Consider the following 22,135-nt stretch of genomic DNA (forward strand, 5'->3'; position numbering starts at 1 on the left):
CTCTCTGGCCTGGCAAATCCCAGCGGTTTCCCATACCACTGGTGGCTGCATTTGGGCTGAGGTCCAGGTCTCAACTCTGGACTGTGGGGTTCGAGCAAAGGATGAAGTGCTGGATTAGTTGGAGAAGAAATGAGGACAAACTCAAATGCCTTCCTAAGCCTTAAATTGTGTCAGATTCTGTACAAATACAAGTGGATCCGTGTGATGCTGGTATTTCTGTTGCCATATTGGGTCAAAAGAAAGAGGCCAGAGAGAGACCTAAGCTAGCAGTTGCCGTTGCAGAAAAGGTTTCAATGCGTCTCTTCAGAAGAGGCAATATCATGCCATCATCTTTCCCCTGAATGCCCTCTCCTGTCTGACCAGGAACTGCTGAGTCCAGCTGACCTTCTGTTTCTCCTGGGTCCTACCAGCCTCTCATTAGACCCTCATCATTCTCTGTTCGCTCATTCATTCCCATTTACTTTTTTCTTGTGTTTGTCTTTGTACCTGATTTTTTCCTTCCTCTCTGCCATCATCCCGAGGCAATGTCCGTACTTGTCAGTTAAACAGTGCCAGGAGACATCTGGGGGGCTGGACCTCAGCTGTTAGTCCTGTCTCATTGTCAGCACAGATTCTGCCCCTGGTGTTGGATGAAGAGGTCTGGCTCTCTCCTTGACAGTTCAGGAGTGAGGATAGGCCAAGGATCATTCCAATAGATATCTCATATATTACCCATCATATTTTGGAGCGTAAAACAGGTCACTAGTGTAGGAAGGGGAAATTGTGAACAAATTAGCCCAGGAATAGTCCTAAGCATGTTTCATTTACTGTCGTCAACATTAAGGCATGTCTGTGCTAAAAGAACACGCGAAATACATTGTACTTAATTCCAAAAAATGTCTTACAAACAACCAGATGCTTGCTGATATCCTGGAAGTGCTGTGAAGATTTCAGACCAGCCCTCTTTGGGTTTTGTCTTCTGTGCTCTTTCTCCACTTTCATCTGCCTTCTGTGTGTGCCTTGACCAGTGAAAGGGTCGTAGAACAACCTATTTTTGCTCAACTTAGAATCATAGAATGGTTCGGGTTGGAAGGGACCTTAAAGCCCACCCAGTGCCACCCGCTGCCCTGGGCAGGGACACCTCCCACCAGAACAGGTTGCTCCAATGTCGGGTCTGCCAGCGGAAAAGTATAAGTATGCAAGAAACTCAAGGGCATGCCGACCTTGCAGATCTGAGACAAATAAACTTGAGGAAGCCCCGTCCAGCCTGGCCTTGAACCCCTCCAGGGATGGGGCAGCCACAGCTTCTCTGGGCAACCTGGGCCAGGGGCTCACCACCATCACAGTGAAAAATTTCTTCCTGATATCTAATCTAAATATGCCTTCTTCCAGTTTGAAGCCATTAACTTCAGATACTGGAAAGTGCTCTAAGGTCTCCCCAGAGCCTTCTCTTCTCCAGGTTGAACACCGCCAACTCTCTCAGCCTGTTCTCACAGCAGAGGGGCTCCAGCCCTCGGACCATCTTTGTGGCCTCCTCTGGCCCTGCTCCAGCAGGTCCGTGTCCTTCTTGTGCTGAGGGCTCCAGAGCTGGAGGCAGTGTTCCAGGTGGGGTCTCACGAGAGCAGAGTAGAGGGGGAGAATCACCTCCCTTGACCTGCTGGCCACGCTTCTTCTGATGCAGTCCAGGATGCGGTTGTCTTTCTGTGCCAAGTAGAAGAGGGCTAGGTTCTCAGTGGAGAAGGGACTGCAGCAAATGTGGGTATATACAACTCCTGAGAGCAGTGAAGTTGGTACAGCACAGCTTTAGTATGGGGCCAGTTGTGGCCAGCCAAGATCCTGAGTGCTCGTAGAGGTGTAAAGCCCCCTCTGGTGCTTGTAGTGACTTGACTCAGCACTGCCAGTCCCTATATGACTAGACCAGCGCTGCTTCTGTGTCTGTATTGGTGAAATCACACGGCAAATTGTGGAGGAGACACATCTACAAAGAGAGGATAGGAGCAGATGCGTAGTTTTTAATGCAGCAAAAGGCAGTGGTGCCATCATGTTCTTAGTGGCTAAGGTGGCGAGCAGAGAAGCGACACTGCTTGTAGATGACAGAGCTGCTTAGTTTGGCCCTGCTCGGGTGGCATGATGGGGAAGTTCACAGGTCCCAGCAACACAAGAGGAACAGGCAGCGTGTTCAGAGGTGAGGCCGAAGGACAGCAAACGAATCACACTCGCTCTTACGTGCTGTGGTCCTTCCCCCGACTGTGTGTGGAGAGGCTCAGTGGGGGTTAAGGGCTTCAGGGAGGGGTCAGATAGTGCTGACTCTGCAAGGATCAAACTGTTCTTCCTTGTCAGGTGTGACCATGGAGTGAGGTCTGAAAAAGCCTCAGGGTGCTACTGCTGAAATCCAAGCACTTCACACAGGTGGGAATGGGATGCAGCCCTCACGGCCTGCCAAGTGGGGCACCCTTGGTAGGCTGGCTGCTGTAATTTCTCCTCCAGGGGAAAAGCACAGGCCAGAGACGGGGTAAAACCTCCCTGGTGCTTCCAGAGCGCTGCGATTGCCTCTCTGCACATTGAGCAACAGCAAGCTTGTTGCTCAGAAGTAGCTTGGTCTCTTAGATGTACGAGTAGGCATTGGTGGCAGGGTCTGTGCTTATCCCTTTTGGTCTCTGAGTCCTGTAGTGTTCACGTGGTCACAGGGCTGGCTGTGGAAGGGTGGTCAAGGGGCTGGAGCACCTCTCTGATGACGAAAGGCTGAGAGCCCTGGGGCTGTTCAGCCTGGGGAAGAGCAGGCTGAGAGGGGACCTCATCAATGCTCAGCAATAGCTGAAGGGCGGGTGTCAGGAGGATGGGGCCAGGCTCTTTTCAGTGGTGCCCAGGGACAGGACAAGGGGTAACGGGCACAAACTTGACCATAGGAAGTTCCACCTCAACATGAGGAGGAACTTCTTTGCTGTGAGGGTGGCAGAGCCCTGGTACAGGCTGCCCAGAGAGGTGGTGGAGTCTCCGTCTCTGGAGACATTCCAAACCTGCCTGGAGGCGTTCCTGTGCCACCTGCTGTGGGTGACCCTGCTCTGGCAGGGGGTTGGACTGGGTGATCTCCAGAGGTCCCTTCCAACCCCTGCCAGACTGTGATTCTGTGGAGCTGTTCCTGAGTGTGTTTGTGGCATCTTCTCCTGTGATGAAACCTCACACTCCCATCGACAGTAAGCCTGGCCAAGGGAAGAGACTCTCTGCAGTGCCCCCTCCCTCTCCCTTTTTATACCCCAACACGATGCAGTATTAAAGCGTCGGGCTGTCTCTGGACCGTGAAGCCTAGCTTTCAGATTTACTGTAAAAGCTGAGACTGTTTTCTGAGAGTGTCTCACAAGAGAATGAGACTTTGTAAAAACAACTAATTCTCATTGCTCCGAGAGGTGATTTGTGATAAGGCGTGAAGGAGAGAGCCACTTTCAGAAATGTGAAGGGTCTCCAGTTGCTATCAGCAAAGGGAGTGCGTTGTGGAGTGTGTGCTGGTTTATATATATGTGGTGCTATTTCTGATGGTTACCATAGCAACACTTGCGTCCTGTGATATATGTTCTGCCTTGCGAAGTACAAACACACAGAGGTGCTTGGAAGTGAATTCCCAAAGAAAAGCCTCTGGTGCTCCCACGTTCCGGCCCGTGGGCCCCAGCCCGGCGCTTGCCGCAGACCCTCATCCTCCGTCACTCCTACTCCGTTCCGCAAAGTGGGGAAATAGCACAGGGCAAGGTGCTGTGGTAAGGGGCAGTGTGCGTGGGAAGATGTTTCAGGTTTCTTTTTTGCCTCCTTTTCAGCAGTTTGCTTTTCAGCAGGATTTGGCCTCCCACCCTCCATTGATAAAGCAAAGTAATGAATCTGAGACCGTTGCCTGTTTCTGCCTGCAGCACAGACCTAGGCGTGAGCTGTGAAAACAGCAGAGATGCCGGGGGTTGTCTTTTACCCTTGCACGGCAGCTCTTTCACCGACTTCAGAATCTGGCTAAGAAAAAATGTAATAAAGCAATGAATTGCCTTGCTGTGTCTTCAGGGGGTCTTACAGAATGAGGAGGACATAAAACTGGTGCAGTGGAACTGTCTGGTGTGGCGCAGGGAGATAGTACTGGGAGCGCATGAAGCCCTGAGCCAAAGGAAGGTGGGCAGGCTGGATTATCCACTCTTTCTCCTGAATAAGGTCTAGAGGTAGCCCGTAAAATTGGTTTCAAAACAAGCAAGAGGAGGCGGTTCTTCGACGAACGTGTAGCTCAGCTGTGGTTGGTGTTAAAGCAGCATTGTCTGTGTTATGTCATTAGTGATAATTGACATAATATTCAATTATTATGGCCGCCTATGTAGCCATTAGTCATGTTCTGTCAAGTTGTGTTATTTGACTGCTGAGAATTAATTTGCAAAGTTTCCTTCAAACCCGTGAGTCCCCTCCACACCGCCTCCCTCTGGTTGTTGCAGATATATTCATTTGATCAAGCCATGAATTCTTAGTACCAACCCATGTTTTGCTGCATGTGTTCCTCTTTTCCATCCCTTCTATCAGAAAAGGATAGTATATAAATGCACTCAATGCATCTAATTAACATTAGATTAGAAATATTCCCTAAGTCGGCTGTTAGGAGGCAGTGATACTGACAAATGATGATCATAGGTGTCACGTCAACACAAGCGAAAGCAATTATTTTTCAGCCCTCTAACACCACAAAAGCAGATGTAGGAAGAAACTACCAATTACAGACAAAAATACTTAAGGTCAGGTATGTAGTCTACGATGAAACTGGTACTTAATTCACCATTTTTCTTTTGCTGTTCTGTTGAGCCCTTCCCCTGCTGTTGCTAAATCTCTGGGGCTGTATGAAACACTTGGGTTACAGGTTTCAGTCCACTCCTACTTTATTATCAGACTTGTGTTTTTAGAGAGAGCTGGTTGCCTGGACCCTGGGGATTACCTCGTCTCTTGAAACCCAAAATGCATCAGGCAAGCACCGGTGCATTAGCAGTCAGCTATAATTGCATTTTGCCTGCTGCTCTTCACACGGTCATTGTTTACGACAGCAACTCTTCTCCAGAACATGAGTCCTTTGCTCAGGCGTCTCCTCCTTGCCTCCCCCACCCCCTGAACTGCATTTCACCCATGTAATGTGGGCACAACCCTAAATCCTTTCAGGGAAGGAGACTGAATTTATGCAGTTCTAAATAAGAAATGTTGTTCCCAGCCATGTGAATCAGATTTGGGGCAATGGGACTGGAGGGTGCAAGGTGTCCGTGGCTTCCCCAAAGAATAATTCTCATAACTCATGTTTCTGAAGCAGCTGCCGTCTCAGAGATGGAGGCTCAACCTCTGGCAGGAGTCGTCTAGCAATTCGTTTGACTTTGAGCTTGAAGGCAGCCCCATAAAATATTGTGTAGAAGAGGGCAATATTGAAGTTACCAAGCAGCAGAAAAGATGGTATTTCCATCTAAAATACAGAGGTCTTGGGCAAGGAGACGGAAGCGCAGGAGCTTTTCCTGAGTTCTTGCTACACTTTGTACCCAGCCCCATGGAGAGTAAGAAAATGGAAGTAGTTAAGTGCACATTTTTAAAAGACGTTACAGTCTTAAAAACACAGTTGCACTTGCTGTGTTAGTTTCTGATACTCCTGAAGCCAGTGAGCGTAATGCATCTCCTGCATTACTAGTCCCCTTGGACTTCTGGTGCCTGCAATAGAAACAGCTCCATCTGGCCCAGTCACCGCTGCCCCTTTTCCAGTCCAGGGGAGAGCTGGGCACTTTCACCAGAGCGATCTATCAGTTGTACTGCACACGTCTCTTTTAGGATAAGATCACCTACCTTCTCCATGACTCTCCGGTGGGATGACTAGTTCAGCCGCAGACATCTCTGCTGGGTCGTGCCCACATCCCGTATCCGTGAAAACTGATACAGGTCCAGAGGCATGAAGCCCTTGTGAAGGCAACTTGTACTGAAGCCGTGCTTGTGCAACCCAGAAGGGACTAGAGCTCTTGCTTTGTGACACTTGAGAGGGGAGTTTCTCTGACGGAGGTAAGCGTGCCTGCTAGTCCAGCTGCCTGTAGACCTGGATGGCATTGCTTGCAGAGCCAAGACTCAGATCTACATACGTTGCTGTCACTGTTAGGAATCTAGAAGTCAGCCTTCACCATGATAACTGCATAGATAAATAGGGAAAAAAAAAAAGGTATAGTTGAGATACCAAAGGTAAACATACCAATTCTTAACAGGATCCCTCTACAGAAGTGAGAGGTGACACTGATTTTTCCACCCAGGACTTGCAAGGACACAGCAATGTGCATGGACGGTCACTGATGTGCAAAGGGGGCTGTTCCTGGATGTGACTGAGTTTGTCGTCTCTTCTCTCCCGAGGCACCCCAGCTCCTCTGGAGAGACGTGTCACCATCCCGTCCTTCCTGCTCTTGGTCCATCTCCGAGTGCCAACCTGTCCCTCCAGCAGGCCCCGTGCTGTCCCACCCCACCCCTGAAAGATCTGTCGGGGTTTAACCCCCACCACGCAGCCGCTCGCTCTCCCCCCTTCCCCCACCAGGGAGAAGAGGGAGAAAAAGAGGGGAAAGGAAAAAAACTCAAGGGTTGAGATAAAGACACTTTAATGGAACAGTATCAGAAAAGGGAAAATAACACTAATAATAACAACGATAAGAACAGCAGTAATGACACAGGTCACACTCATCGCCCAGTGAAGTGGCACCATCCCAAGCAGTGACAGCGGGTTCCCTCCCCCTGGTTTACCCCCAGTTATATCCTGAGCCTGAGGTCTATGCTGGAACAGGCTGCCCAGGGGAGTGGTGGAGTCATCATCCCTGGAGGTATTTAAAAGATGGGTAGATGTGGTGCTTGACAACATGGTTTAGTGATGGGTTAGGTTAGGTTGGTGGTTGTAGTCTCCTAGGTTAGGTTGATGGTTGGACTTAACGATCTGAAAGGTCCCTTCCAACCCAGGCAATTCTGTGACCCTATGAATATTTCATTGGCGATTCCATCCTTCTGTCTATTCTTCTATGGGAAGCTGGAAAAAAAAGGCCTTGAATAATGTAAACATCACTTGGCAAGAACTAAACCCAATAGGCATTATGGACGTTTCTTTACAGCAATCACTAGAAAGAGAAATTAACTCTTTCCCAGCTGAAACCAGGATGGGACCTCGGCTTTTCCTTTTCTGCAGTTGTTCACCCTCTTCTCCAGCCCTGGCCGGGATGTCTCCATAAGTAGCTCACAAGAGGCACCTGAAACCTCCCACTGAAAAGCCAGCAGAGGGTTTCTGTGGTCTCATGAGGGAGCTCCCTCGGTGTTCCCGTGTGGCACCAGTCTGTGAGGGCACTGAACCGGGGCAGCCCCAAGCGCTGCCAGCCCAGCTCCCGGCTGCTATCGATAGTGCACGTGTGCAGGGATGTTTCTCTCCGTGGAGCTAAGCTCAGTTTCATTCCGTGATTCTCTCATCTGCCACAAACCCCTGAGCCAACAAACTCACAGTTTAGTTACGTGCCATATGAAAATGTATTTGCACTTTTTGCAGCCTGCTCTGTTCATGCCTCCATTCTTGTTCTTCACTCACCCCCTCCACCCCGATCTCCTGTCTCCAGACTGGGGAGTCCATAGCAATTCAGTGTCTCCCAGCTGTATCCTTTTGGGGGTAGAGAAGTGAGAACTGGGTATAGTTTTCCAGGGGAAGGCCCACCATGGATTTATGGAGTGGCATAATAATGTTTGCAGTTTTATTCTCTGTTCCTTTGCTGACATTTGATTGCTTTCACATTGTTAAGCATTGAACTGTTATTTGCAGGAAATAACCACAAGGACTCCAAGATCTCTTCCCTGAGTGGTAATAGCCAATTCTGAACCCATCATTGTTTATATCTATAGCTAGGGTTGTTTTTCCGTGTGCATTACTTTGCATCCATCAACACCGAATTTCTTCTGCCATCTCATTGCCAGTCACTTAGAATGATGGCAGACTTTTGCAGTTCTTTTCCACCAGGTTTTATTTTCAGTACTTGAAATTACTTTGTCTTATGACTAATTTTGTCATCTCACTAATCATTTGCTCCTTCAGGTGGTTTTTGAATATGGTGAGCAGCTCAAACTCCATCAGTAGCTTCCCACCCCCTGTTCCCTGTGTCTTAACTGGTTTGTAGCCCGCAATAACACTGATAACTGAAAGATAAATAGCTGATACCGATGAAAATCCGGGCACCAGGGATACACTGGTGCTGTGGAGGCAACTCCGGGGCGATGCCTGCTGGAGCTCACCTTTCTAGCAACTGGAAAAGGAGTTTATGGTGACAAGCTCAGATTTGGGTATCCCCCTGTTAGCAATCTAAAATGGGTTAGAAATTTCAGATTCCTGGTTTTCTCTAACTCACACTGTTTGTGTGTTAATTCATGGTCTGCTAGAGCCCTGCCAGTTTGCCTGGTGCGTGCCGAGGAGTAACGCAGCACTTCCATATCTGAGTTTCTTTAGGGTGGATGCCATCTGGTCCTAGTAAATTGTTATTATTAGTTTATCAATTTTTCAGAAAAACTCTTCATCTGCTTCTTCAGTTTAAGAGTCTTTCTGGTGATTAAGGGACTGGAGCATCTGTCCTTTGAGGAGAGGCTGAGAGAGTCGGCATTATTTAACCTCAAAAAGCAATGGCTTAGGGCGGGTTATCAGTGGGTTTAAATCACTCATGGCAGGGGGAGTACAGAATATGGAGCCGGACTCTTCATGCTGGTGCCCAGTGAAAGAGCAAGAGGTAATGGGCACAAACTGAAATCCAGGTTTCCCTTAAACATAGTTATTTTATATATTCTATTCTATTCTATTCTATTTCTATTTCTATTTCCATTCCATTCCATTCTTCACTGTTAGAGTGGTTAAGCCCTGGCACAGGTTGCCCCGACAGGTTGTGGAGGCTTCATCCTTGGAGATACCAAAAAGCCCAACGGGATGCAATTAGCAGCCTGCTCTAGCGGGCCCTGCTTTGAGCAGGAGGGTTGGATGGAAGGAGGGTTGGATGGATGATCTCCAGAGGTGTCTCCAGCCTCAGCACGTGAGTGATGCCGCCACGTAACCCAGGCTGTGACAGTGAGACCCTCCCAAAGCTCTGCAGTGAATATTCCTGCAAATACAAGCCGGTTTGTGGTGGCCTTGCCTTTCGTGGCACTCCCTGTACACCTTGATCATTCTGTAGCTTTATAGGCTCTCTGGTAGGTTTCTGGCTCCTGGAAAAGGCTTTATTAATAGTTTTTATGGTTTTCAGAATATTGGTTCTTAAAACCTTTTTTGGCCTTACCATGACTGGATTTTGTGCTGTTTTCTGTTTTTCTCATTTGGACACAATTTCCACTTTGTGAAGAACGTCATTTTACTCCTAATAGTCTCCATTACTCTGCTATTTAACCACAAGAGCTCCTTTCTGGTCCTTTTTATAGGTGATATATATTTATTCTAAGCCTCTAATATGGTTCCTTTATGTAATTTCCTTGCGACCTCCAAGCAGTTTATCTTTTTGGCGGCTGCATTTAATTTAAGTTTAGCGAGTTCCTTGTCCTGTCTTTGGATGGAATAAATCACCGCGCAGAGTGCCTGCTCACACAGTCAGCTTGGATTGCACCCCTAGCTTTAAAATGAGAGTAGTTTTAGCCCACGAATCCCTGCTGTGTGTGACCTGCCCAGTTCCTAACATTTAAAAAAAAGCTGTTTTCTTTCCTGGAAACTCCAACATTGTATAGGACTCTAACTGAAAAACTTGAGGCATGTCTTCATCCATTTCACCATATCTGCATAATACTGCTTAATTTTCTGAAAGATATTTTGAATTAGTTGCATGAATAAATAAATATTTTATGTTAAAGGTCTTTATAAAACCACCTGCTTCATTTTTTTCCCCGGTAACTGATATTGATGGTTCTCACTGTTATTCTGTTTAAAAATGAACAAACATTTTCATTTGAGCTTGGTAGATCTGGGGAAATAACTCTCCATCATCAGCCAGGCATTACTGTAACACGAAGGAGAGTTATCGTCACCGAGAACCCAAACAACCCAATAGTGGCTTCATTGCTGGTGATTTATGTTGATTATTTTGAGTTTAAAAGTGTACTTGATGTGATAGAGTATTTGGGGCTGTGAATTACACGCGAGGACTACAGGGGCAAGTACCAGCTCGTAGAGCGTAGCCTTGGTGGGTGCCATTCGTTGGTGTGACGGATTCGCTGCCTGCTCAGCGCGGGTTTAAATGGGGGGAGACTGATAAAGCTTTGTCCCTTTTGTCCCTGCCAGAACATCCACCTGGTGGCCAAGTGGCTGAGTTCTCTGGAGAAGAAGCTGGAGCAGCACGGTGAGGGCAGCCACCAGGATTTCCGTGTCTTCATTAGCGCGGAGCCAGCACCCTCCCCTGACAGCCACATCATTCCCCAGGGCATCCTGGAGAACTCCATCAAAATCACCAACGAGGCCCCGACTGGGATGCATGCCAACCTGCACAAAGCCCTCGACAACTTCAGCCAGGTAGGAGGGCAGTGGGGCTTGCGCCAGCGACTGGCCAACAGGTCGGCTTGGGGCTGCTGGATCCCCACGTAGGTGTGATGTGTGTGGGCATTGCTGCTCCTGGATGTGCGAGTCCCTTGGCACCGGGTAGGCTCTGGCTCCAGCAACCCGCCCCCCCGGATCTTCTCCAAGAGCTGGGCACAGATCTCTCGAGTCTATGATTCTGTTTTCTTCACCGAAAGGGTTGTCAAGCATTGGAACAGGCTGCGCAGGGAGGTGGTGGGGTCACCATCCCTGGAGGTATTGAAAAGCCAGGTAGATGTAGCGCTGAGGGACATGGTTTAGTGGTGGTTTTTGTCAGAGTTAGATTGATGGTTGGACTCAATGATCTGAAAGGTCCCTTCCAACGCAGGCAATTCTATGATCCTTTCCCAAGAGAGGACTCAGGTAATCCTGAATGGCCTCTTTCTTGCAGAAGGTCGCAGGATAACAGACTTCTGCCCAGTTTAATCATTTTCTCACCAAGGTATGATCCTTAGAAAGGCTATTTTGTTACAGAATCCAACTTGTGGACGCAGCATTTGGGAGACTTTTGTCATGTTTCAACTTGATTTCTGTGTCTGTGTCCCTCCTTTTTGGGCGGGTGAGTGACATATTCCATCAAACACCCAAAGACACGGAGAAGCGAGCAGGTTATAAACCTCGTTTTGTTGCCCTGCTGTTTAACCGGGGTTAGAGGTTCAGAACTGCTGATACGGTCACATCCCATGTCACTCCTCAGAGCAGCGCAGGGGGACTCGGTGTTTTGTGCCCAAAAGCCGTTCAGCTCAAAACCTTGCTGGCATCAGAAGTGCTGTAAATTAGAGCTGAAGTCTCCCTGCAGGGAGGACTTGCTTTGCCAGACGAGGGTAAAGTAGGCCATCTTGAGAATTGCTGGCCCACAAGAAGAATAGCCGATGGCATGTTGCTCCTTGCTTTTATTGCACAGTGACCACACACACACACACGGTCCCATTACAGCAGCCGCTGTGCCCGCTCTTGCCCTTGGAACCGCAGCCGAGGCTCTTCTGCAGGGGACACAAAAGCAAAGCGCGTGGAAATGACAGGGAATATTCTTTTCTTAGTGCGGCAGAGGGTATGGCTCAACGTTAGAGCCATTGTGACGCGGTGATTAGACGAGCCTGCTTCGTGGCCTCCCTCTGCAGCCCTGGGCACAGGGGCAGGGGTGGAGTGCCGGCGGCTCCCGGGGAGCAGCCCCATGTCGGGATGTGCCGGAGCCTGGTCTGTCTCACTGCTGTAGGCGGCCATACTCCTGCTGACCCCCTTTTCCGCATGACACAAAAGGCTAAGGGCTAACCGCTCGCGTTTATGATGATAGCTGTCCTAGAGACACAGATTGTTGCCTTCTGCGGCCCTGAACACTCATTACCCTCATCACATCCACACGTCGCCATTACCTTGGCATGCCGAGCTCTCACAGCAAGACCTGGCGTTTAAACCTCAATCAACCAGAAGGGCCTGAAGGTACTTTCGCCCCTCGGACCACCCTTTTTGGGTCACTAGCCCTACGGCCTCTCCATTCTGCCGATGGCTGTGCCGGGAAGACACAGTGCAAACCTTGCAGGATTGCTTCCATTTCTCTCCGTACAGCCTCTTGTCACTTGGGACCAGGCAGGAGCAACCCCAGCCCATTGTGGACCCCAAGCGCCGGTCCGCGGGGCAGAGAAGTGGGGGCAGCTCACAAGAAGTTTCGCAGTTAGACACGGGGACGGGGGCAGTCTCCAGCGCAGGAGCTCGCGGTGCTGAGCAGGTGAGGCGGGGAGGCACCACGCCAGGATTAATGCCAGTGGTCAGGGGAGATTATTCCATTTTTATCTACTGTCGTTCATCATCTTGAACTCCACGAAAACGTCCTGGAGAGCAAGGGAGGGGAGAACCTTCACCCCAAGTAACATTTTCATCCTGCTTCTGCTCATTTCAATCAGATAGTAATTAGCATTTTCTAAATTGCTGGAGTCTTATAAAACGTCTCTTATCAGAAATCCTGGAGCGAGTGGGTGGGGCCCCTTTACACCTCATTTCCCTGCTTTATACAGAATGGATGTTCAAATTTAGCTTTCAGCTGAAAGCTACAAAGAAGGCCCATTATTCTGTGCGGGGAATATTGTTCTGCTTTGTAGCTGAAGAAAAATGCACAACTAGAGAGGCCAAATGAGACTAAGCTGGATTCTTACTCAGTGTTCATGCAGACAAGCTGCCCTTGGAGTCCAGGGGTGTTTTCTGAAATGGGAAAGGTGCTCAGCACATATTTGAACCAGCTCTCCATCAGGTTGCTGATAATGAAGGGAGCTTACAGTGCTGTCTAATCGTGGGGAAAACAGGGGCTGGGATGTTTTTGATCATCTTATGCAGTTACTCAACATCTTTCACACTTCAGAGTAATGGATTGCTCCTTTTCAGCACAGACCCGGGGCTCTGTTATGCTCACCCCCTGATTAGAGGTCTAAGATTGTATTTTTAAAAAAATAAAGATAATGAAAGGAAGTCACAGGGGTGCCCTTTGTAGTCGTTGTCACGTAGCAGAGTGGACTTAAAGGGGCTGTCCCTGGGGAGGGAGGATGGAGGGGCTGCTGTAGCTACTCCTTACTCAGCTGTGCTGGTCAGAGCCAGCGTACCCTGGATGTGCAGGATATTCCCGGAGGAGGGTTTGCAGAGACGTGGGTGAAGGTGCAGACAAGCCCTTCCCACCATGTTCATCTCCCAGGCCTGGGGAGACGGGTGCGGTTGGCCGTGGGAGATCCCATCAGGTTCCTGCCGTGGGGCAGGTCATCCGCTGCCCAGCCACGCTGCTCTTGCCAGAGCTGTGCAAGCCCCCCTGGCTTCAGCCACGGAAAAGGGGGTTCCGCTTCCGCCGTGAGGGCTGCGCTTCAGCCTTGCGCCGTGCACAGAGCTCCAGCCCGTCCTCCCTTCTGCTGCGCTGCATCCCTGACACCGATGCTTACGCTGCCGGGAGCCGGCAGGGCTGCCCCGACTTCCCCGTGGCGCCCGCCCACTGAGACCTCACTCCCAGCACCGATCAGGGTTCTTTGGAGACCGGTTCCCTTTCTTCATTTTCATTGATTAAATGACTCAGGCACCCACCCCTCCACCTCCGACATCACAGTTCTGCCCGTTCCTTTGGAGATATTCAAACTTCAAGCCTCACCTGGAAGTTGGGAAAGGAAGCGCCCATTGCCATGCTGGCTTTAAAGGGCTGCATTAGATTTTTTTCACAAGTGTTTGATCTCCCCTGCTTGGATTTTTAGCAGCGTCGCGCATCCCTGCTTTGGTGTGCTGCGCAAGGTCGTGCTGTCGGCGAACGCACTGCTGCAGCAGGCGGCCGGGCTGGCTTTGTGCCGAGGGTGATGGCAGTGGGAGCAGCCTTTCTGGGCTAAATCCCTGCTGCTTCAGCCCTGCAGCTCAAGGAAACGCTGCCCCAAGGAAACCTTTTGTACCCACAGGGCAGGAGGGACTTCAGTTCTTCTAGGTCTGGTCTTCCTCAGCAGGACTTAGGGCCGCTGCTGGCACGCTGGCCCTCACCACGTGCGGTGCCTCTTTCCATCTCTCCGGTGTGGGATGGGGGCCACGTGCCAGCGATGGGGCACTGGGTGCTTGCACATGTCCTGCCCTTCTTGGCTGTCAGTATGTATTCCTGTGCAAAGCCCCTTTGAGTTGGAAAAGAAAATATTAATTCGGAGAACATGCATTGGAATTTGCCTATAAATTTGCAATGCAAAGCCACTAACGCAGAAAAATCAGTGAACGGGTATGTTATGCAGAAATGAACTGACTGGGCAAATCAGTTCACCCCTGTCCAAAGTTTGTTGTATTTGGGAAGCCCTGGGGGTCGCTGAGACTGAGGGCAGTGGGGACTTACGCAGCCCTGCGTCTCTCCTGTACCACAGGATACCCTGGAGATGTGCACCCGCGAGAACGAGTTCAAGAGCATCCTCTTCGCCCTCTGCTATTTCCATGCCGTGGTGGCAGAAAGGCGCAAGTTTGGCCCCCAAGGCTGGAACCGTCCCTACCCCTTTAACACTGGAGACCTCACTATCTCTGTGAATGTGCTGTATAATTACCTGGAGGCCAGCTCAAAGGTGGGTGACCCAAAGGTGGGCTGTTTGGTGGCTGTTAACCACAGGACTGGCTTGTGTTGAAACTCCTGGGAAGTCGCCTTAAACGCCATTTCCTTGGTATCTTTGGTTTTATAACTTCACAGTTTGGTATACCTGTGTGGTGAGATGGGAAGCTTCAGTGCCACTCGCATCTGTAGCAGCGTACAAATCATAGCACATAGTGCCTATGGCTTTTATTCATTGAAAATACAGAGCGATCCTTGGTTTAACAGAACTTAGAATAATTTTTCATTTCAGTGGGAAACTGCAGGAAATCTGTGCTGTGATCCGGTTTTCCTTGGGCAGGATTTAACCACTACCTAATGTTTGTTTCCTTGGAAAACGCAATAGTGAAGTGGAAGCTCTCGCTGTGCAGATCAGTTGTAGTGCTGTAGCCTGCGGCTCAACCACGCGCCTGGCGGAGCTCTGGCTCCTTCATGCCCTCCTGCTTCCTTCTTCAGGTCCCATACGATGATTTACGCTACCTCTTTGGTGAGATTATGTACGGAGGTCACATCACGGATGACTGGGACAGGCGGCTTTGCAAAACCTATTTGGAAGAATTTATTAAGCCAGAAATGCTGGAGGGAGAACTCCTCCTTGCTCCAGGATTCCCCCTCCCGGGGAACATGGACTATAATGGCTATCATCAGGTAAACTCTTTGTTTTCTGGCATTCTTCATACACATAAATCTAATGTCTTCCATAACTGCCCTGTAATCTGTCTTAGGAGGCAGTGAATAGGACTGCAGTGTTTCAACACACCTCCTGTTATTTCCCATTACGTTCTTTTTCTGTAGACGTTTCAGCATTCCCTTGGATGAACCAAGTCTAATGGTAATTTGCTACTTCATCATGAGCTCATTCTGTTCATGCATGAATAGAACAACTGTATTGGTGCTTGAGACTTGAGCGTGGCTCCTGCAAAATTACATCCACATACTGTTTGCTAAAATGGCCCTTTCAAGCTCCTTTTATCATCAGTTTTGATGAGAAACACTGAAGGGTCTTGTTGATCTACTTACTGATCTCATCTGTTCTCCGTACACAAATGCGGTAGCAGAGCTAGGAATATTAGGCTGGTTTTGTTCATAAAACTTAACTACTGGAAGCTAAATTCCCACTAGAGATTTCAGGCTATTGATGCCGAAATGCACAGCAGATAATTGCTAGAGAAGGTCCAGGCCTGAGATATGTAGCCAAGCCAAACTTCAGCAATTACTACATTTTCACAGCAGGAGCAGAAGCAGTTCTGTAAACAATCGTACGCCCCTTTCTCCCATCAGTTCGCCAGTGTTTCAGCCACAGGCAGAGTTATATCAGCCTGGGCTTAGTTACTCGGATGGGGGATAATAAGCACCATGAACTCTGCAGGCAGAGTGCCCTGGACTCCGTGTCTAACCTGACCCTGAATTTCTCTGAGCAGTACATAGACGATGCCTTGCCTCCGGAGTCTCCTTACCTGTATGGCCTCCATCCCAATGCTGAGATTGGCTTCCTTACCCAGACATCGGAGAAGCTCTTCCACATCATGTTGGAGATGCAGCCCCGGGACACCAGCATGGGCGAAGGAGGAGTGGTGACCAGGGAAGAAACGGTGAGAGTGGTAGAGGAAGGAGGTGTTGAATTTTGATACCTATCTATCTCGTTCATAAGTAGGTCTGTATAGCTCAGGTTCGTCTCACCACCGCTTATTATAATGTCAACTGCCTTTGCTGGATACAAACCGAGTGTCTAAAAACACCAGCCTCATATTATGCAGAACATCACCATGGTGGGATGTGACCGGAGCACTGTCAGTACTAGGCCAGTGGTTTTTAATTACCCCCTGGACTGCAGAGCCTTCATTATCATCCTGTGAAGGTGTTGCGAATAAACCTTCTGTGGCCTCCCCTGTCTCAGAGACACCGGTCCCTGTGCACCATGCTGTGACCGTCACACCGACGGGCTCCCAGGTACGATGTGCCACCCCGAGCTCAGCCCTCCTCTTACTGCTGCCACCAGGTCCCACCTGGCTCCCGGGGGCCTTGTCATTCCTTATTTCCAGCTGAACTCCTTCACTTTGCCCATGTTCCGGGCTGCTGTCAGCCCTTCCTCTCAAAACTCACAGCTCATTAGGCCCCGTAGGCAGGCTGAGAGAGCTGGGGGGGTTCAGCCTGGAGAAGAGAAGGCTCCAGGGAGACCTTCAAGCCCCTTCCAGTCCCTGACGGAGAGCTGGGGATGGATGTTTGGAAAGGCATGTAGCGATAGGATGAGGGGCAATGGTTTTAAACTAGAGCAGGGCAGGTTTAGATGAGACATTAGGAAGAAGTTCTTTCCACTGAGGATGGTGAGCCCCTGGCCCAGGTTGCCCAGAGAGGTGGTGGAGGCCCCATCCCTGGAGACATTCAAGGCCAGGCTGGATGAGGCTCTGAGCAACCTGATCCAGTTGAAGATGTCCCTGCTGACTGCAGGGGGGTTGGACTAGATGTCCTTGAGAGGTCCCTTCCAACCCAACACATTCTCTGATTCTGTGATTTTATGATTAGAATCTGGCCCAAGCCTTCATAACGGGATCTGAAACCAGCCAACACTTGCTCAGGTTTTTATTTCTGCAGTCTTAAGATCCCAGCTTGGTGTTTCAAGCTTTGAAAATTAATGAATGGCTCATAGAAAGTTCATATGAAGTCTGTGGTTTCACACATGCTTCCTTTGGCTTGGAGCTGGAGAACTTACTGCCTTTGCCTATGGGGGTCTTAGAAGTGCTAGGCTTGTTCAGTTTTCAGTTTATGCAGGAATTTGAGGTGAGGGGAATAATCCAGAGGTAGCAAAGCCAAAGGAGATGCTCAAAGATAGCAAACTACCTAAAAAGATAGTGACTACCTCTTCCTTCCCAGTCCTTTTGCTATTGAAATACAGTTCAACTCTTTGGCCAGAGAAGCAAAACTATCAGGGAGTGATCCAGCAGTGGTATCACAGGGCATGGCCACCCTGCAAACTCCTGGTGACAGTCCAGAAGACTGTCAGGGGAGCACAGAAGTCCTTGTGGCTTTCGTGATCTCTCTGAGAAGAAAAGCTGCCTGAAAGCCATCTGGATGTGGCACTGTGTGGTGCCTGGGGGGATGCTCCCACAGCTCATTTTCTCCCGGAGATGGTCTCTCTCATTATCTGAGCTATAACTGGCACCGCTTGTATCCCTTTTACTTGGTCCTCAAATGAGAGGGAGTTGCCTCCTAGCTCCTCCATTTGAGGATTTCCAGCCCCTGGTTTGGCTGAGGTGGTTTTTGGGAGTTTACAGGGAAACTGCGAGCCTGTCGTTTTCCTGAGGCTCTGACAAGTCCAGTTACTCCCACAGGTTTCTGAGGCCACATTACAGAAAATGAGCTGTAATTGTTGTGAAAAAATCAGAGCCAAGGGGATTCGCGGGGGAATTTCAAATTAGAGGATATTTCTGCGCTGCACTTGAGGTGCAGTACGGAAGCTGAAGGGCTTTTCCAGCCGAGCTTTAGCTTTATCCCCCTCGCGGGTTGCAATAACAGCCGCCACATCATCGCCTCTTCACAACGTCTGACACGAGTCAGGAGGGTTTGGAAGAGCAGCGATGGGAGGAAATTGGAGTACAGAGTTCCAAACATGAATGTCAGTGGCCATGGCAATAAAATGACCTGGGGCTGCCTCTGTCACTGGCTGGCAGCTGTCACTGGCACCTGTGCACCAGGATTTGCACATCAGATCGCAGAATTGTAGCTGTGCATTCCTGAAAACTCCCCAGCAAGAGAAGTCTTGCGCAGGTTCCAGCGCAGAAGTGAAGCAAAGCCTTGTGTGAGAGATTCCCATACCAAGTTGCCTAACGGTCCACGTAAACCTGAGAGATACAGCTGATCCCTCGAAGATTAGGGTCTTCAAACTCATTGTCAATCAGAAAAGTTGTTGTCCATTTATTTTTTGGGCACTAGAAACATCCTGTTGCATTGGATCTTTTCCTGTTTACTATGTAGAAATATAAAGCACTGTTTCCAAATCAAGCTGTAATGTTGACCAGGAGATAATTTTGTTTCGTTACGCTTTTCTTCCACGGCGCTATTAGTTCAGAATGCCAAATTCAGCTTAAAATTCAATTTTATATAATCACCTCTCTCTATCAATATACCACAGAGAAACAGCTCATAAGCTCAGTTGTCCTGAGGCTGAGCTGAGGCTGTAGCCCCATCCGTCTTCCTGCGTTGAATCTGACCTTAGGAGAAGTAAGAAGACAGGCTTAAGACCCAAGAAGCGAGCAGACTGCTACTTGTCACGGTGACATTTTCAAACCATCATTTTGAAAGCTTCTCAGCTGACATGAACTTTTGTAAGCGTTTGAATTTTAATGGGATGGGGCAAGCTCTTTGAAAGGTGCCATGCCCAGCACGGTTGACACTGATTGTTTTCAGAGACACTAACTGGCAGATGGAGTTTTCATCCGGCGCTCCGGCAGCCGGCAGCTGAGGAAGCCCAGTGGGTCACTCACTAACATCCCGCTTTTTTCCCTTCGGCTCACAGGTGAAAGCTCTGCTGGAAGAGATGTTAGAGAAACTGACGGATGAGTTTAACATTGCGGAACTGATGGCAAAGGTGGAGGAGAGGACGCCGTACGTTGTGGTTGCCTTCCAGGAATGCGAGCGCATGAACGTCCTCACCGGTGAAATAAAGCGCTCCCTCAAGGAACTGGATCTGGGGCTGAAGGTAGGACCTCTGCGTGCTTCCGACTGCAGCGTCGTAAAATCTCGATGAATGGAAGAGGGGCTGGGGGAATAAAAGGGGTCACGCTGTATTCAGCACCGCTGCCTGCAAAACCAACTTGACTCCATGGGGAAGGGTTTGCAGACGGATTTCAAACGGCACAGTGTCCGCAGGCCGTGAGCTCGGGCAGTGGGAGGGGTTAAAGACACACACAGCAATGACTGCTTTCTGGGAACAGAGACCAGGCACCTCTGTCCACCTGATATTGTAGTGCAGCAACAATAGGTCACTCGACAATTGACACATGACCTATTTAAAGGTGAGGCAAAGAATCACACCTTTTCACAAAATGCCCAGGTACCGGGGGGAACTGGTAAGTGTGTGTCACCAAGGGCACAAGCTGAGCTGAAATCAAAGGAAAGATTACTCATGTGTAACGTCTAATGTCCAGAGCTATAAGAAAAAAAGCCTGAAAACTCAACAGTTTTGGAAGAGATACAACTCCCCTTGCTGGGTGTGAGTCATTTGCTAATGGAGGAGGCTCAGGAGCCGACCTTCCCTATGGAGATACTGTCCATGATTGCTCCACCCACAGTTCCTTCTCCACCCTGGTAAGAAATTAGACTCTGCTCCGGGAAGGTGATATCTGTGTCCCTCTGGGTGGTGGCTTTGGCTTATGGAGAGCAGTGAGGAGCTCTGGGGCTGGCAGGACACCCCTGGTAGGATGCAAATGCCTGGCTTCGGCAGGATATGCAAGAGGGCTGTGCTTTGAGGCTGCATCCACTGGTGGGGGAAGTCATCTGCTGAATCCCCACCCAGGCAGCTGGTGGGACAAAATATAATGGGCTACTGACTGCCCACTAGGGCATAAACCAGCAGAGATCAGGCTGCAAGGCAAGTGAGCGAGGACCTGCCTGGCCAGCCCCAGTCCCCTTCACCTTGTTATCCCAAAAGACTCCTCACCCCAGCCAAGTGCTCTGCACCCCTTGGACACCAGCCTAAGCTTAGCAGAGGAATGCTGCCTGGAGCTTGCAGCACAAAGCTGGTGGCTTCAACGCTACCCTGATGCCTTCCCTGCATCGTCGACCCAAAGTTGCTCCCTGGATGATTTCACTTGATGATCTGAAAGGTCTCTTCCAACCCTAACGATCCTATGATTCTATTCTATGGTGTGAGGCAGCAATTAAGGACATCAGCCGCTAGGCATTCCCTGCTCCATCCTTTCCTGAATGACAGGCTGTCATCCCATTTCGCCAAAACGCAAAAATACTTTACATAGCATGGGAACCGTTACACTTGAAGGAGCGGCAACTACTTTTTATGACCCCATTAGCAGAAAGAGCTGACAGGTGAGCAAGGAGGACCTGTCTCGAGGCTGAATGACAACCCCAGCCCCCTCCTGAGGGCAGCGTTGAAGAGAGATCTTCAATGGACATACCGGCAGCATGCATGCAGCGGTGCTAGGGTTGGCCCTGGGATTTTAGGTATTTGTGTCTCTGCAGGGATGGGACCAGGCTGCTTCTAAATCCCAGCCGTGTTGCGCTGCACACCGGGAACCCAGCAGCTTGGGTCCGTGCTGGCTCAGACATTTCTGCACTGCATCTGCTGGTGATGCTTATTGTCTTGATTAAAGAGAGAGATATACCATACATACTTTGTCGTGCCCCAATATGTGCAATCCATTTTAAAATAGGCTGATATTTATGTAGTCAATTATTATAAACAGATTTCCTTTATTTTTTAGCATAAGGCAGTGGAATTGAAAATTCTCTTTCCCGAGACAGGTAAACAGAAGTGATTTAATGTTTCAGTCCTGGAGCACCAAACAAAATATAATTGTAACTGGGACAATGTGTAGCAATTAGATTTAATGTGGAGAAGAATAAGCTATTTAATACTGGTAGAGGGAATGAGTGGATGCATGGGCTTAAATAAAACACAGACAAAATAAACAACAGAAATCAAGCAATAATAGAGGGTGCAAATTTCTCCCCAAAACCCTGCCACAAATCACGGCAGGGAAGTGAGATGGTACCTGCAGAAAAAGCACCTCTGATGACTACACGGGTTGGTCCCAACAGCCTCAGAGCCTACGGCGTGGCTCAGGGACACCACAGGGCCAGGACTTAAGGACTTAAGTCTCCGTCTCTGGAGACATCCCAAACCCGCCTGGAGGCGTTCCTGTGCCACCTGCTCTGGGTGACCCTGCTCTGGCAGGGTGTTGGACTGGGTGATCTCCAGAGGTCCCTTCCAACCCTACGATTCTATGATTCTATGATGACTGAGGAGCGGATGAGCAGCAGTATCTATTTGTGTTGGCGTTTCTTCATCTTGTGTATGCTGAAGAGACAAATTTGAAGGGTCTGAAATACCGCCAGTGGGCAGTTCCTCTTTGCCTGCAAGCAAGGCTTGCATGTGGGTCCCTGCAGAGCTGAGTTGGACGTCGTGCCTGACCCATGCCGCTGCCCAGCATCCCCCCACGGGGCCCTTCCCAGGCCCTGGGGACCAGGTAATGGCCTGGCAATGGCTGGCCCCGCTGTTGGCGATGGTTGGCCCCGCTGTTGTCTCGTTCTGTGGGCAGTGCTGCTGTCCTGACTTGACAGTCGGGTCTCACGCTCAGTTCGGAGGAGAAATCATTCTTTAAGTGTTCCTTCTGAGAGCGGCTCCTGTGAGAGCTGTTAACGCTCGTTAATCTCTGGGATTGGGGATCTTTACTGACAGCACTCGGGGGAGGAGAGTTTACGTAACAGGAACCACAGATCTCCGAGGAGAATAACTCAAACACAGATGAAGCAAGTCTTATTGTTTT

The 22,135-nt window shown here is 49.5% G+C and overlaps 1 protein-coding gene across 4 annotated transcripts in view; it reads left to right on the forward strand.

Moving 5' to 3' along the window:
- DNAH9 (dynein axonemal heavy chain 9) overlaps positions 1–22,135 on the forward strand; it is a 226,721-nt gene that overhangs the window by 192,185 nt on the left and 12,401 nt on the right. For all 4 annotated transcript variants that reach the window (XM_054221603.1, XM_054221601.1, XM_054221602.1 and 1 more), the window contains 5 exons: positions 10,268–10,495; positions 14,419–14,610; positions 15,090–15,281; positions 16,055–16,225; positions 19,147–19,329. In XM_054221603.1, coding sequence (XP_054077578.1) covers positions 10,268–10,495; positions 14,419–14,610; positions 15,090–15,281; positions 16,055–16,225; positions 19,147–19,329 — 966 coding nt within the window. The remainder of the gene's footprint in view (positions 1–10,267; positions 10,496–14,418; positions 14,611–15,089; positions 15,282–16,054; positions 16,226–19,146; positions 19,330–22,135) is intronic.

This window comes from Rissa tridactyla, chromosome 15 (genome assembly GCF_028500815.1).
Source record: "Rissa tridactyla isolate bRisTri1 chromosome 15, bRisTri1.patW.cur.20221130, whole genome shotgun sequence".
NCBI classification, from domain to species: Eukaryota; Metazoa; Chordata; class Aves; order Charadriiformes; family Laridae; genus Rissa; species Rissa tridactyla.